This window comes from Lynx canadensis, chromosome A3 (genome assembly GCF_007474595.2).
Source record: "Lynx canadensis isolate LIC74 chromosome A3, mLynCan4.pri.v2, whole genome shotgun sequence".
NCBI lineage: Eukaryota > Metazoa > Chordata > Mammalia > Carnivora > Felidae > Lynx > Lynx canadensis.
Window position 1 is genome coordinate 100,424,183 of NC_044305.1, and position 14,272 is coordinate 100,438,454.

General features: G+C 41.3%; 1 protein-coding gene across 3 annotated transcripts in view; it reads right to left on the reverse strand.

The window, feature by feature from the left end:
* REEP1 (receptor accessory protein 1) overlaps positions 1–14,272 on the reverse strand; it is a 110,922-nt gene that overhangs the window by 38,452 nt on the left and 58,198 nt on the right. For all 3 annotated transcript variants that reach the window (XR_003967842.1, XM_030311044.1, XM_030311043.1), the window contains exon 3: positions 4,901–4,977. Coding sequence is in view for 2 of the 3 variants with exons in the window: in XM_030311044.1 (XP_030166904.1) it covers positions 4,901–4,977 (77 nt within the window). In the remaining variant the exon portion in view is untranslated. The remainder of the gene's footprint in view (positions 1–4,900; positions 4,978–14,272) is intronic.

Here is a 14,272-nt window from a genome sequence, read left to right on the forward strand (position 1 = left end):
ACGGCAGTGCTTTTGTTGTTTATGCAAAAGATGTGTTTTTTTCAAAACAGGTAATGCATGCATATATAGTTTTAAAAATCCAAATATCCAGAGGAGTATACAACAAAGAATCTCCTTCCCATCCCAGACCCTTAGTCCCTTTTCCAAAAGCAAAATCATTATCAGTAGTAAACTTCAGATGCCTAAGATATAAAATCGTGTGGGTATATATGGCTCCTTTATCACCCCCCCAAATATACACATTAACATTCTATAACCCCTTCTCCCCCACCCCCCACCCCAACACGCAATTAACAGTATACTTTGGGGATTATCTCAAACTGCCTCTGGAATTATCGCACCAGGCCCTCATCAGGTATCATAAGGGGCTCCCAGTTGAGCCACTCAGACCCTGTGTTTTGCAGACACCTTGGGCCCACTTGGTTCCACCAATGCAATCACCACCAACCACGTCACTTTCCAACTGATCTACCACAGTCCCAGCCTTCACCAAGAAGTGGAGAAGGACCCTGATCATTCCTTAATGATTAACCCTTGAACTGTCCAGAACTCTAGGATGTACTGTCTCCCCTAGGTGCAGGTGCATAGCTCTTGGGTGTATGTGGGAGGTACAGACTTCCACCCTTCTGATGTTACACTTTCACACTCCTGAGGGCTAACTATTTTTTTTTCAATTTTATTTTATTTTATCGCTGTTATTTTTTCCAACCTTTTATCCTTAATATACAGAAAGTTGCACATATTTAATGTATACATTTTGATGAGTTTGGACATAGGCATATACCCATGATACCATCACCACAGGAAGTACATATGTCCATCACCTCCAAAAGATTTCTGTCCCTTTGCTTTTTTTTTAATTTTATTTTTTATTTTTTAAAATTTACATCCAAATTAGTTAGCATATAGTGAAACAATGATTTCAGGAGTAGATTCCTTAATGCCCCTTACCCATTTAGCCCATCCCCCCTCCCACAACCCCTCCAGTAACCCTCAGTTTGTTCTCCATATCTATGAGTCTCTTCTGTTTTGTCCCCCTCCCTGTTTTTATATTATTTTTGTTTTCCTTCCCTTATGTTCATCTGTTTTGTTTCTTAAAGTCCTCATATGAGTGAAGTCATATGATTTTTGTCTTTCTCTGACTAATTTCACTTAGCATAATACCCTCCAGTTCCATCCACGTAGTTGCAAATGGCAAGATTTCATTCTTTTTGATTGCCAAGTAATACTCCATTGTATATATATACTGCATCTTCTTTATCCATTCATCCATCAATGGACATTTGGGCTCTTTCCATACTTTGGCTATTGTTGATAGTGCTGCTATAAACATAGGGGTGCACGTGTCCCTTTGAAACAGCACACCTGTATCCCATGGATAAATGCCTAATAGTGCAATTGCTGGGTTGTAGGGTAGTTCCATTTTTAGTTTTTTGAGGAACCTCCATACTGTTTTCCAGAGTGGCTGCACCAGCTTGCATTCCCATAGCTATTTTCTAAGAGGGTTGGACAAGTGATGGAATTGTCAAAATACATGCAATTAATGGGTATAGAAGATTTCTGGAAGAGAACACAAGTAACTTTTAACAGGGGTGCCCCTGGGGAGACAGACTGAAGGCCTGGAGAGAGGAGGGACTTACTTTTTGGTGTACTGTTTCAATTTCATTTTGCCATGTGATATAGTATTTTATAATTGTTAAAAAAAAAACTAAATTAAATCACCTGTAGAAATTATGAAGCAAGCCACCATCTATCTGTTCTGTGACCATATATAATTGTTGTTTACATCAAGATAGAAAGTCTTAACTATGAAGAGAAAACTGCCCTAGGGGAGGGACGGAGAGAGAGGAGTGAGGATGAGTGAGGAGTGAGGGGCCATCTCCAGTCCTGGAAGTGAACCAAAGTTAACGATGCTCCCCAGGAAGCCAGAAGGTGCTTCCAGGAAAAACAGCAATCTCTCTCTTTCTCTCTCATTATAAAGAGAGGTCAGAGCTGCTGAGCTGGTGTCCATATCCCTGAAAGGGACATAGGGCTCTGTCTGTGTCATCAGCCTGTTCTGCACCATTCCCAGAGCAAGAAGGAGGAAGGATTACGAAGATTCTGCCGGAAGACAACTATGACCTATAATGGCTGGATGTTGGCAGAAAAAGAGAAAGCAGTCTGAGGGCATGACCAGGCTGTAGGGTAAAGCCGGCAGGGAAGGTTCCCAACCTCTTCCCTGCAGAAGCAGCACTAGGGGGGCCAGGAGATGGGCAACACCTTCACTTCCCACCCATAAGCCGCCTGGGCAGCTACCACTAAGATGGGCCAGATGAGGCCTCCACGTGGATCAGGAAGACAGGGATTCTACCCATACCTGTGCACACATGCCCAATACACCAGGTATCAGAGGCCCTCCTGTGGTAGGCAGAATTTTGGTCCTATGACTTTCTCATTCTGATGTTACTCCCAGACTTTGTTCCCCTAACATGGTAAAAGGGATTCTGAAGATGTAACTGAGATTATTAATCAGCTGACTTTAAAATAGGAAATTATATTGGGTTATTGGGGTAGGCCTAATCTAATAACATGATCCCTTAAAAGCAAAAGCAGAGACCTTTCTCTGGCTGGTAGCAGAAGGCAGAAATTTGAAGCATGAAAAGGATTGACACGCCATTGTTGGCTTGAAGACGAAAGGAGGCACGCCAAGGAAATGGGGACCTCAGTCTTACAGCCCCAAGGAACTGAATTCTGCCAACAATCAAAATGAGCCTGAAGTAGACTCTCCCCACAAGTCTCCAGATAAGACCCCAGACTGGCCCACACCGATTTTGGCCTTGTGAGTCCCTAAGCAGAGGACTTAGTTGATTCTACCTGGACTTCTGACTCATAGAACTGAAATGATACATTTCTGTTGCTTTAAGCTCCTAAATTTGTGACAGTTTGTTACAGCAGCAATGGAAAGCTAATATACTTCCCAAAATCAAAATCAAATCAACTCCAGAAATAGTTGCTAAGCATTTATTAGGTATGAAACTCTAAAGTTCCGGGGCCATGGGTAAAAACATAGTCCAGCTACCAGGGAGGGGCACATCCATCATTAGACTGGATTTTCACTTAGTCAAAAGCAGTGAGACTGAAATGCCGATGTCCCTGAGAAAGAGCTCGTAAGACTAACACTATCCCCCTTGAAGTTCATGAGGAGGGATAGGAGAACAGGAGGCCGCTCAGCACCAGGCACAGGACATTGTTAACAGGGAAGACTTAGCCATGAGGTGCTAGCCACGATGCTTAAATGACTATACAGTCCTTCACTGGGCCTAGCCTGTTGCTCTCATCTCCATGGGACACAGGAGCCTCCCCAGTGCAACTCTGAACAATATGGGGTCTGACTCATACTGCCAGCCCCTGGACCTGGGGAAGATGAAAAATAGCTCAGCAGAGCTCTTTCTTCACTCCCAGAGACTCAGCCCCATCCTGAGTCTGTTATTTATCTGGGTGCAGGGCAGTGCAGGATGGCACAAACTTGTTAAATTAAGTAATCCACATTTCTTCCCTACAGCTTGAGGCCACAATGGTTAAGACATCTATTTCTCCCAGTGGAAGTGAAAGCTGGGATCCCTCAGGGAAGAAACTATATACTAAGGTCATTAAGACCACTGATTCAAAATAGGATTCACAGGGGACGCCTGGGTGGCTTAGTTGGTTAAGCATCTGACTCTCGGTTTTGGCTCAGGTCATGATCTCATGGTTCTCAGGTTTGAGCCCTGCATCAGGCTCTGTGCTGTGTGAATTCTCTCTCTCTCTCTCTCTCTCTCTCTCTCTCTCTCTCTCTCTCTGCCCTTCTCCAGCTTGTGCTGGAGAATAAATAAATAAACTTAAAAAAACAAAACCAAATAGGATTCACAGAAACGGTGTTCAGGTCTGGCCCTTGGCCTGTGACATCCTGGAGAATAAATTCATACTGCTCCTTTTTGGGTATGGATTTTCTCCAAAATGGAAATATTTTTACTATCTTCTCCGACGATAACTGATCATGGTATAACATTCATGCAAAACAGCTAATACAAAACCAACCCCATGATTCCAAGTTGCAAAACTACTTCTGGTTAACTGATGGGTATTTCCAAACTACCTTTAGTATATATTCACATATGTACAGAGAAACCCAGGCCCTTTCAATGTAAATAAGATACTATATATTATTCATAGTTTTTCTCACCTAAGAAAATGCAGTATATCAATACACAGACCCAGCTTACAATTTTTACTTGCTCCATTGCTGTAATAGCTGCATTGTTTATAAAGGAAAATTTTTTTCATCCAAAGGGGATTGATTACATAAATTATGGTCCATCTATACCATGAAATTCCATGTGGCCATGGAAAAAATATGTAGATCTATTTATGCTTATACGAAAGTGTTTAAAAAATAAATTTAATAAGCAAAGTGAGAACCGTTACATATACTATAATATCATTGTTTAAAAAAGAAAGAAATATTTAAATAAATATTTAAAAAGTATATACAGCTGTAAATAGTAGTTATGGCGAGAGTGAATGGTGTTTGAAAGAAACCCAGTTTTATTAGTTAAGGAGAAACTTTTGTATACTGCTTTTTTTGCCTTTTTTTTGACATTTGAATGCTTGTTTACTAACTCCATTAACTGAGGAACTCCTTATTCTGTCCATCATTATATCATTGTATTTTAAGAAAAATACCTGCTCTTATAAAGTCACTGAATAAATATTTACTTGAAGACTTTATAGACTAATTTATTAAAAATATCCCAGTTAACATCCTGCACTTGCTTTTCTGTTCTGAAGTAAGGTTTGAGACTGCTTTCAGACCTTTCCCATCTCTCCACTGACACAAGGCAACATCTTCCCTTGAAAAGTCCCAGTTCCTGGAGTAACTTACCAACAGAGGAAGATGTCGGTAAATGTCTCTGCTGTGGTGAAAAGTGCAAATATAATCCAGTACATCATCCATTTGACCTGTTGAAAGAGAAAGCAACAAAGCTAGTAGAAAACATCAGGGCTAAATGGCCAGCTGCCCAACATCAAGAAGAAGAAGAAAAAGTGGACAATGAGGTATGTTCCGGTAGTGTATCCAGCATTTGTAACCCCTTCTCCCTATTCTTCCATAGCCCGTGTCCAGTTCCACTCCAGGCCTTGGGTCTGGAGGCAAACACACTTTTCCACAAGTGATCCGGGCTCCAGGTCCAAGTAGTCTCTGGGTGACCTTCAGTAGCCCTCAGGTAAGCTAGGGGGACCTGCAGACCAGGAGTGACTCAGGATTCAGTTAGGCCATTTTTTCCAAGACTAACACCAGGTTAGTAAACTCTCCAGAGTTTACACTGGAGAGACACACTTTGGAAAGAACTTTAACCAGATGAGACTTTCTGGAATGTAATGGTGGTCACTTAAGAAAGCTTTCCTGTGGAAAAGTCTCACAACTCCTCACAGAAACTGGATCTTTTTAAAAAAGTCTCTCCCACGTGAACATCTCTATCCATTTCAACTGCCTCTCTCCCCCAGTAGAGTCTTCGTCACCTATCTCCTGAACTACTGCAAGAGTCTTCTAACTGCTTCCTTTGTCTTAGGGCTTCCCCCCGCTCCCACCAACCCATCCTATAAACAACCTCTATACTAATCTCCCAAAACCAAAAACTTATCAGACTACTCCCTAACTTAAAATCTCCCAGACTGCAGAATAAAGTCCAAATTCCTTAGTCTTCTCCTTCTAGTTTCTGGTCATGGTGGAGTGAGGTATTTGACTAGCTTTCCTGCCAACAATGATAACAAACTCTAAACAAAATATTTAATTTTTTTAATGTTTGCTTATTTTTGAAAGAGAGAGAGAGAACACAAGTGTAGGAGGGGCAGAGAATGAAGGGAACAGAGGATCTGAAGCAGGCTCTGCGCTGATACCAGTGAGCCCGATGTGGGGCTCAAACTCACGAACTGTGAGATCATAACCTGAAGTAAGGTCGGGTGTTTAACTGAATGAGTCACCCAGGCACCCCTAAACAAAATATTTAAAAACAACTGTTTGAAGGTACTAGAAAACTATCAAAAGCTGGCAGAAACTGGAAGGGATTCAAATCTTAAAATAAGGAAACCATACCAGGATAGATCCATGTTAATGTGGCTGGGAACAATCCCCAGCTGGCAAATCATGGAGCAGATAGAACTCAAGAAGAAACCCATAGTCCTTTTCTTTTCTTTTCTTTTCTTTTTTTTTTAAAGAGAGTGACATGCATATGTGCATGAACAGGGGAGGGGCAAAAGGAGAAGAAGAGAGAGAATCTTAAGTAGGCTCCATACCCAGTGCAGAGCTGAACACAGGGCTAGTTCCCATGACCATGAAATCATCAGCTGAGCCAAAATCAAGAGGTGGATGCTTAGCTGACTGAGTCATCCAGGTGCCCCGGGAAGAAACTCATTATCTTTTTGCCTGAGGAACTGCAGAATGAAATTTGAGACCCTAGAAATGTTGGAAATTAAGAGGGAAAAAATCACAGACAGGGATGCTATAAGGGGGCAGGACACAAAATCCACATATAAATTCCCTTTAAATATTTGCCTGGCCCCTGAATTGCACAGAATCAGGTAATACTCCAAGGTTTCTGAGAAAAAACAAAGATGGAAAGCTGAAAAAGTTGAGCAGAAATTTAATTTCACCCCACTGTAGTAGAAACAGAGTTTGGAGTTCAAGTCCTGCCAAGTTAGAGGAACTTGGTAAACATTCGAGAATCTCCACTGAAACATCTAAAAGGCCATACCTTAGGAAGAAACATTACATCCCAGGACTAAGAGATCAGCTCTAAGACTACGGACAAAACTGAAATACCCTTGCCCCAATAAAATGTAAAATTTAGCTGCCATAAGATCAAGATGAGTTTAACTACCTACTAGAACAAAACTCAACATTCTTTACAAGAATGTAACATAACCTTATAGCAAGATTACAGGATATAAGGTTAATATATAAAAGTCAATTGCATTCCTAAACATCTGGACAAATGGAACTTGAAAGTTAAAAAAAAACAGTATCATTTACATTAGCAGCAAAAAAAAAATGAATTTCTCAGGAATATAACTAACAAAATATATAAAAGATCTATATGAAGAAAACTACAAACTCTGAAGAAAGAAATCAAAGAAGAGCTAAATAAATGGAGACATATTCTATGTTCAGGGACAGGAAGACTCAATATTGTCAAAATGTCAGTTCCTCCCCAATTAATCTATAGATTCAATGAGTCTAAATCAAAATGCCAGCAAATCCTTTTGTGGATGTGAACAAACTGATTCTAAAGTTTATCTGGAAAGGTGAAAGACCAAGAATAGCCAACATAATACTGAAGAAGAACAAAGTTGTAGGCCTGACACTATCTGACGTCAAGACTTACTATAAAGCTACAATGATCAAGACAGTGTTATTGCTAAAGGAATAGATAAATAGATCTATTTTTAGAATAGAGAAATATAATAGAGAGCCCAGAAATAGACCCTATAAGTACAGTTAATCGATCTTTGACATAGCAGCACAGGCAATTCAATGGAGAAAGAATAGAGGGTTTTTTTTCCCCCAAATGGTGCTAGAACAACTGGACATCACATGAAATACAAAGATAAGTAAATTAGTAAGTGAATAAGAAAATGAGTGAATAAATAAATTAATGAATCTAGGCACTGGTCTTACAACTTTCACAAAAATTAACTCCAAATGTATCATAGGCCTAAAGGAAGATGCAAAACTATAAAACTTCTAGAAGATAACACAGAAGAAAACCTAGGTGACCTTGGGCTTGGCAATGAGGTTTCAAATACAACAGCAATAGCATGAACCATGGAAGAAAAAAATTCATAATTTGGACTTCATTAAAATTAAAAACTTCTGCTCTGCAAGACACTGTTAAGATAATTAAAAGATAAGCCACAAAATGGGAGAAAATATTTTCAATACATATATCTGATAAAGAACCCATATCCAAAAATACAAAGAACTCTTAAACTCATAAAAATCTCATAAAAAATAAACAACCCAATTAAAAACTGAGCAAAACATCTGAACACCTCACCAAAAAAGATATACAAATACATAACAACTTATTAACAAATCTTTTTTTATGAAACCTAAATTTTTCTTCTGTCACCACTTAACAAGACACTTATCCTAGGAGGACAAGGTAGGATTCAATATTATTTTTCTTGAAAAATATAAATATGTTAAAGAATCTATAGGAAAAAGTAGATATAATGAGTGAAGAGATGAGGAATTTCAAGAGAAAGAAGGAAACTCTTTAAAAAGAACCAAATGATACCCTAAAACTGAAAAACAGAATATTTGAAATTTTTTAAATTACTGAACAGAATCAAGAGCAGACTGGATGCAACAAAAGAAAGGATCTGTGAACGTGAGGACAAGACAATAAGTCAATAAGACAAAAATATAGATTGGAAAAAACGGAGAGGCTCAATACCTATGGAACAGCATCAAGAACTAACATATATGGAATAGGAATTTTCAGAGGAAAAAGAGAATGGGACATAAAAATTATTTTAAGAAATAATGACTGAATTCTCCAGAATCAGTCAAAAATAGCAAATCCAAAGAACCAGGGAGCTCAGAAAACCTCAAACAAGATAAATACAAAGAAAACCACACCCAGGCACATCACAGTAAAATTGCTGAAAAAGAAAGAAAATCTTAAGAGGTGGGGGGAAAGACATACTACCTACAGGGGAACAACAATGGATGACTTTTCATAGGAAATGATGAATACCAGAAGAAATAAAATAACATATTTAAAGTGCTGAAAGAAAATAAATCAACCTAGAATTCTATACGCAGCAAAAATATCTTTCAAAAATAAAGGCAGTTCTGGTGAATGCACATTGTCATTGTGATTCTGAAACATGTGGCTCAAGAGATTATTTAGAGGTCTTCTTTATTCAGAAAAATGACTGTCCCTTGGTAACCACCCTGGTTTAATCCATCAAAAGTAACTACTGTCTCAGAGACTACATGTTATCAAGAGTACCTGCAGCAGAACAGGACTGTCAGTAGGGGGCAAAGAAGGTCTTTCCAACTGTACATTTCAAGGCATGCTAGGGCCCAGGATCCAGGAATTCCCAACAATGGTATCCAGATACACAACCAGGAGCCTGATTTCCCCCTCTATTGTCTTTTTCTTCTTAGCACTCAAACCATGCTTTAATATCTTCAATTAAAAACAAAGGTCAATGAGGGGCACCTGGGTGGCTCAGTTGATTAAGCATCCAACTCTTTATTTCAGCCCAAGTCATGATCTCACCCCTTGTGAGTTCAAGCCCTGGATCAGGCTCTGCCCTGGCAGCACAGAGCCTGCTTGGGATTGTCTCTTCCCATCTCTCTCTGCCCAGCCCCCACTTTCTCTTTTTCTCTCAAAATAAATAAACTTTAAAAAAAGGACAATGATAACAACAATAAAAAATCCCTTTCCTTGAAACAACCCTTAGCTACAAACTTCTCTAGTGAGTCATCTATACTCGCAGTGTCTACTTCCTCATCCTCCACTTACTCAGTGCACTACATTCATTAAATTAATACTGCTCTCACTGGGGTTCCCACTTTGTAACATACTTCAAGGGAGTATAGCTGACCCTTTTTCAGTTTGTTTACTAAATTTGCTTGACTTTCAGATGGATACAAAGCTATCATTTCCTGAAAAGCTCCCCCAACACCACAACTGTCCTGGTTTCCCTCTTGACTTTCTGGCTACTTCTCAGGTTCACCAGTTCGTCCACAAGGCTTTGTCCTAAACATTCTCTTCTAACTCTAAATAAGACAATCTCCCTGGGAAAACTCTCCATTCCTCACCTAATACAGCCAATCAATCATCAAGTTCTGTCACTTCCTGTCTCTTATTTCTGTTGAATCTATATTCTCTCCATCCCCTTTGCCGTTTGCTTATTTCAGATCACCAATATCTCCTATCTAGAATAGAACTACAGCCTTTTTCTTGGTCTCTAAACCCCTGACCTAATCTGACCTTTAATCAAATCTACTAATCTATCCTCCATATTCCAGTGAGAATGATCTTCTTAAATCCAAATTTGAGATTCTCCTTCCTACTTTAAAGTCTTCAACAGTGCCATACTGTTAAGATAAAGCCCAAATTCCTTAAATTGGTTTACAAGTCCTTGCATAAATGAAACCCTCATTATTTCCATAAAAAGCTCCCTTCCACCCCAATACTTTCTTGAAATTTTCACTCCAATTATAATGAACCTCTTTCAGTTCTCTGAACAGTGCACCTTCTTTTGCCTACAGATTTCAGCCCTCAGATCTCAGCCTAAATATCATTTTCTCAAGGAAGTGTCCAAAGTTTGAGTAAGTACCCCTCCTTTCTTCCTCCCACGCTGTCATACATGCTCCCTGTCATACACTTACCAGTCTGCTTTGAAAGTACCTATTTATTTCTATGATTTTATTACTAGGTTGTAAGCTCCCTAAGAGTGGAGACAAGTTATTCTTGTACATCAGTATATCTCTAGTACTTAAAACCATTATTGGCACATAGTAGATACTACAGGGATATGTTTTGAATGACTCGATTAGAATGTTGGCTTTGTGAATGGGAAAGAAACGATGGGTTTTGTTGGTTTGTTTGTTTCGAGAGAGGGAGAGGGTACAAGTGATTGAGGGGCAGAGGTAGAGGGAGAGAGAGAATCCCATTAGGGGCAGAGAGAGAGGAGGGATACAGAGAGAAGTGGGGCTCACCTGAAGCAGGGCTTGTGCTCACTGGAAGCAGGACTCAAGCTCACCCAATGTGGGGCTCGAACTCAAGAACTGTGAGATCATGACGTGAGCCAAAGTCAGATGCTTAACTGACTAAGCCACCCAGATGCCCCAAGAAAGTATGGTTTTTATATGTTGAGAAAGAATATACTTTGGTAAATACTGGTTTAGGTGGCTTTTTGAGGAGAAGAGACAAAATTAGACAGCTTGCAAGGCAATAGATGTTCCCCATGAGTGCCTGTTGAATGGATGGCTGGGTATACATAGGGGGAAAGGGGCTTACTGAAGCTAAGGCATAGTGTGATATGGAGCCACTCACACCAGCAAGAAAGTAAAGAAAAAGGCAATTTAGGGAGGAAGTTGAGCTGCATAATGTTGAGGAGAGTCTTAGAGGACATTCAAGAAGAATGCCTAACAGGCTCCTGATAAAAGGATAAGACCAAATCTCAGAAGGGAGGTTGAAACTATGGACAAAGACGAGGGAGCCATAGCAAAGAGGAGGCTTGAAGTGTTAACCTAAAGAAGTTTCCATCATGGACTCCTTCACTTTAAATATTGTCATGCAGAAAGAAGGGTCTGAGAATGATTTGCTGAGTGAGACTAACAGGGTAAATGGAATATGTGACTCAGAGATGGAAACCATAAATAAATTACCAGGAAATGGTTTTCCCTATCATGCCACGGAGAAACCAAGTAATGGCTGTTTTTCCCCAAAGTTTGAAATAGAACTTGAGGGATTCTACGTAATACTTACTATAAGATGAGGGGAAGCCTGAGTGGGCCAGCATCCAGAATAGAGAGCACCAGAATAGAGAGAGGAAGCTAGGCTGATTTGAGAAGGAATGTCCAGGAGCAACTCAGGAATAGATCGTTGACAGCATGACTGGGAAGTCCCTCTCAACTGGTCAGAGGCAGGATTCAGGAGTGAGGAGATAGGTGAGGAGCTGAGACTCTAGACCATAGCAAGAGGGTAGGAAGCAGAGCCTAGACACTTTTCATGAACCACAAAGGCAGGCTGAGATCGCACAGCTCATCGGACCCTACCTCCCGGGACTCCTGGCAGCCTTCAAAAGGCCTCCCCCATGGGCTGGGGAGGTAGTAGGCTTAGTCACCACTTTTGCCTCACCTCATCTTTGGACCTTCCCCTACACCAGCCACACTAATATTTCTTGAGCTTTCACATGCTCTTTCATATCCGAGCCTTGCTTCAGCCCCACAGAGAATTACCTATGCCTGTGACTGAGAAAGAAAAAATATGAGCCTGGTTTACAGATCACTCTGCACCATCTGCTAGCATGAGCTCACAGCAGACAGCTGTACAGTCAGGGGTGACCTGGAGAGAGTAGCAAAAGTGACAGTCCCCTGCAGGCAGAACTTTGAACAGTGCACTTAGCCTGGAAGGAGAAATGTCCTGAGGTGATGCCTTTACACTGCCACCAGGTATATTAACTGTATTTTCTTATTTTCTGTATTTCTGATCCTCTGACATCTGAAGTTTCACTGGCTGGGGAAAGACTGCCCCTCCCAGGACTAGCCAAGACTTAGAGATAGCAAAGGACTTGCCCTGGAGCACATCTTTCATATGCAAACTGACCAGTCCAGACCCCATACTCCAAACTCCCTCTTTCACAGAGCTCTCACAGACTGAGCCAATATTCCCCAGCCCTAATCACTCCAGAACCCACTGAAATTACTCAAACTAGCCAATCCTAAACCTGCTTACACTGCTTAGCCTTGGCTTTCCCAAAGACACCACAATAAAGAGTGTGGCTCCCTCTGACTCCTGACAGACCCTGGTGTTCCCCCATGTGGCCCTCCCTGGCACGCTGGGCCTCCTACTTCTGGGAAATGGTAAGAACTTCTTCCTTCATGACAGTCATTTCTGTGTCTGCATGCCTTACTTAACCCGATGAAAACAAATCCCAGGTACGTTTTATTTTTTTATTATTTTTTTAATTTTTAAAAAAATCTTATTTATTTTTGAGACAGAGACAGAGCATGAGCAGGGGAGGGGCAGAGAGAGAAGGAGTCACAGAATTCGCTGTTAGCTGTTAGCAGGCTGTTAGCAGAGCCTGACATGGGGCTCGAACTCACAGACCTCCAGATCATGACCTGAGCCGAAGTCGGACGCTTATCCGACTGAGCCATCCAGGTGCCCCCAACAAATCCCAGGTACATTTTAAAACACCAGATAAGGATCGACTAAATAGTAAGGTACCTGGAAGGAACAAGACTGAGTGACTGGTGTCGAAGTGGTTTAGGAATGATGTGAATCGGCCCACGGAATTTAGATATTTGTGGTTCTTGCTCATGCTCACCAAAAGGTCCCCATGGCAGAGGATGCTTTTGGTAATCAAGAGGATAGATGACAAGTCCTGTGGATGTCAGCAAGACACTTTCCTCAGGGTGATAGGTCATGTTCAATGTGCTCATAAACCAGTGGCCATGGGGAAGTGACAGAGGTAGCAGATGGGCTTAGCGATGTGGAATCCCTCTCACCAAGGCCGACCTGACCACAACCACTGCTCAGAGACCAAGCTGCCAGCAGCAGCAAAAACCTCTATGATGGTACCCTATCTCATGGCCTCAGCCAGACTCCTGGGAGCAGGCTCATCATACCAGACATCTTCCCCCACAGAAAAAGTAGGAGAGTCTTTTCTGGAACATTCATTTATTCTGCATGTGGACTTGCTTTCCCCCCCCCCATGTTTCTGGCAGCCACAGAGTAAGCTGTGGACTCAGTGTCCTTTTCATTTTGATGCGTGCCACCCCACACTCTTTCTAACCAAGAGCCTTCTTTTATAGCAAAAGAAATCCAAGACTGTTAATAGGGTGATGCTTTTGGAAGTCTCTGATCTTACCATGCCCCCCCCCCCCTCCATTGCCCTGAGGCAGCTGGCCTTAAATTGTGTTGCAACAGCTTTGGGAGAGTTCAGGAAGAGAACCAGGTGGGAACAGTGAGCATTCTGTGTGGTTGATGCACTGCCCAGGAAGATGCAGTTTCTTCCATGAACCGGTAACTAACACAGGCTTCCCCAGCTGAGGCAGAATCTAAAGGTTCAGGGACCAAGGAAATGAGAGTGGTGTTTCTTATGATTGGGCCTTTTGCCAGCTCCTTGCAACTCAATTTGTGGCTCATGGACCAGGACCACTGGAACCACCTAGGAACTTATTAGAGATGCAGAATCTCAGGACACACCCCAGACCTAATGGATCAACATCTGCATTTTAGTAAAACCCTCTGTTCGTTCCATATGCACACTGAAGTTTGAGAATCACTGGTCTAACGGATTCACAACATTTTTCTTTTTGCCCTCAAACCTCTGAGTTCTGCTTTTTTTTTAAATTTATTTTAATGTTTATTTATTTTTGAGACAGAGAGAGACAGAGCATGAACGGGGGAGGGTCAGAGAGAGAGGGAGACACAGAATCTGAAGCAGGCTCCAGGCTCTGAGCACAGGCTCTGAGCCTCAGCACAGAGCCCGATGCGGGGCTTGAACT